This window comes from Octopus sinensis, unplaced genomic scaffold (genome assembly GCF_006345805.1).
Source record: "Octopus sinensis unplaced genomic scaffold, ASM634580v1 Contig18316, whole genome shotgun sequence".
NCBI lineage: Eukaryota > Metazoa > Mollusca > Cephalopoda > Octopoda > Octopodidae > Octopus > Octopus sinensis.
This window is the reverse complement of record NW_021835737.1, coordinates 7957-10000: the sequence shown is the minus strand read 5'-3', so window position 1 is coordinate 10000 and position 2044 is coordinate 7957. Positions and strand designations below refer to the sequence as shown.

General features: G+C 31.7%; 1 protein-coding gene across 1 annotated transcript; it reads left to right on the top strand.

The window, feature by feature from the left end:
- Positions 1-233: 233 nt before the first annotated feature.
- LOC115231358 (zinc finger and BTB domain-containing protein 14-like) lies at positions 234-858 on the top strand (the record flags this gene model as incomplete). Its single annotated transcript, XM_029801402.1, has 3 exons — positions 234-309; positions 403-548; positions 685-858. Coding segments are annotated over exons 1-3 (396 nt in total), but the record flags the coding sequence as incomplete, so codon positions are not given.
- Positions 859-2044: the final 1186 nt, after the last annotated feature.

Below are 2044 nucleotides of genomic sequence, written 5' to 3'. Positions count from 1 at the left end.
ATAGGCTGCATCCCTTAATTATTTACCTATTCATACCTTAGTATATGAAAGGAAGGTGACCAGCTTCTCTCCCTCTCTTGCCTTTCACATCTCCATCGATTTACATTATACACACACTTATATTTCTTTAAATATTTCTAATTAGATATACAAGATTATACAAACCACACACACACGTATAAACTACATCAATTTTTCCATTTATTAATCCCAACTTATACAATATAAGCACGATGTGCACATGTTCATTATGTTCCAAGACATTTACTTCGAAATCTTCATTAACAACTCACATGAGGAGTCATTACGGTAAGTCATTGCATTTATACATTTTATTTCAGTTGATGCTCAAAGTATTTTAATCATGTTCAAATAATGATAATTATTACTTTCTTTTTACAGGCGACAAGCCGTACCAGTGCGACATATGTAAGAAGAAATTCACTCGAAATACTTCATTAAACTACCACAAGCTTGTTCATGAAGAGAAATTTCGGTTTACCTGTAAACTTTGTGATAAACATTTCAGACACCGTGGTCATTTCAATGTATGTATATTCATATTATTATTATATTTTACTTTATACTCTATGAATGTCTTTAATATTTCCAAATTCATTGATTTCTGTTTATGTATAACATATCAATACATTGAAACGAACAATTAATATCGTTACATTTCAGGACCATGTTTTGAAGCATTTTATAGATGAACCATTCGAATGTGGACGATGTCACAAGACGTTTCCGTCGCGTCAAAAATCAAGGGACCACGTCAAAGTATGTAATGCAACAGATGCTACTCCGAGTAAAACAATGGAGCAAAAAGTCCACGAAGCCCATTGGCAGTACTTTCTGGTATGTTTTCACCTAATTTACCTTGTAAATATTTAGCTGCAGATTTTGAGTCTTAGCTCAGACAAGACCTAAGTTAAAATGCTGAAAAATGTTCACATTCTAACGATTTCCACTCTGTTTTCTTATGTGAAGCTTTATTTATCCAATCTGAAATTATTTCTTAAGTCAAAATGGACTGATTTATAAGAGATTTTGCTCCTTTTCCCATTGCTTTATATTTATTTCTCAATTCTGATTAATATATTCAAATTCCTGAAAAGATCGTTTCTACACTCCATTCATTTGGGATAAGTCTCAATTATAAAATATGAATTTTTGTGATATCCAGCCATAGAGATTCATTTGGGCATTAGTACATTCCACTCTGATACTTTCATATATATTTTATCAATAATTCCATTTTCTCTTTCAGATGACCGTTGGTTTATAATTTCCGAATATTTGTAAGATGTAAATAAATTCCACCAAGCATAATTTCGTGGCGTCTTTGCAGACCACATCTCAGAGACTCTAACTAACTTCATATATTTCATGTAACGCAATCATTAATAAACTTAAAGTAAAGAAGATTTGGCGTCTGTTTTTTTTTCTTTTCTTTTTTTTTTTTTTTTTTGTATTTTAAAATTGAGAAAAGGTGTTCTTAGAAATCGATATGCGAGTACATGGTCATGAATAAGAGTGTGTATATGAAGGTACTTCTGTGTGTAGATACTATTATATTGGCTAAATATTGAAAGCTCAAAATTGTGATGTGTAAATATGTACGTACAACTGCTTCTAATAGATATAAGTGTATGCACACACACACAAAGGCATATACATAATGGGGAATACACACATACATGTACACACACACACAGCCGTATATACATGTACATATATAAATATATGTGTGTGAATATGTACGAGAGCGTGTGTTTTCGCCTCGGTATAAACCCAGGTAAGGATGGATAGATGTAAAGAAAGAAAGATAGATAGATAAATACTTAGATAGATGGAGAGAGAGTTAGAGAGATATATAGACAGATAGATACTCAGACAGACAGTGAGGCAGAAAGACAGACAGATACATAGTTAGAATGATAGATGGATAGATAGATAGATAGATAGATAGATAGATAGATAGATAGATAGACAGATATGTACATAGATAGATAGATACATAGATAGACAGGTAAACAAGTAA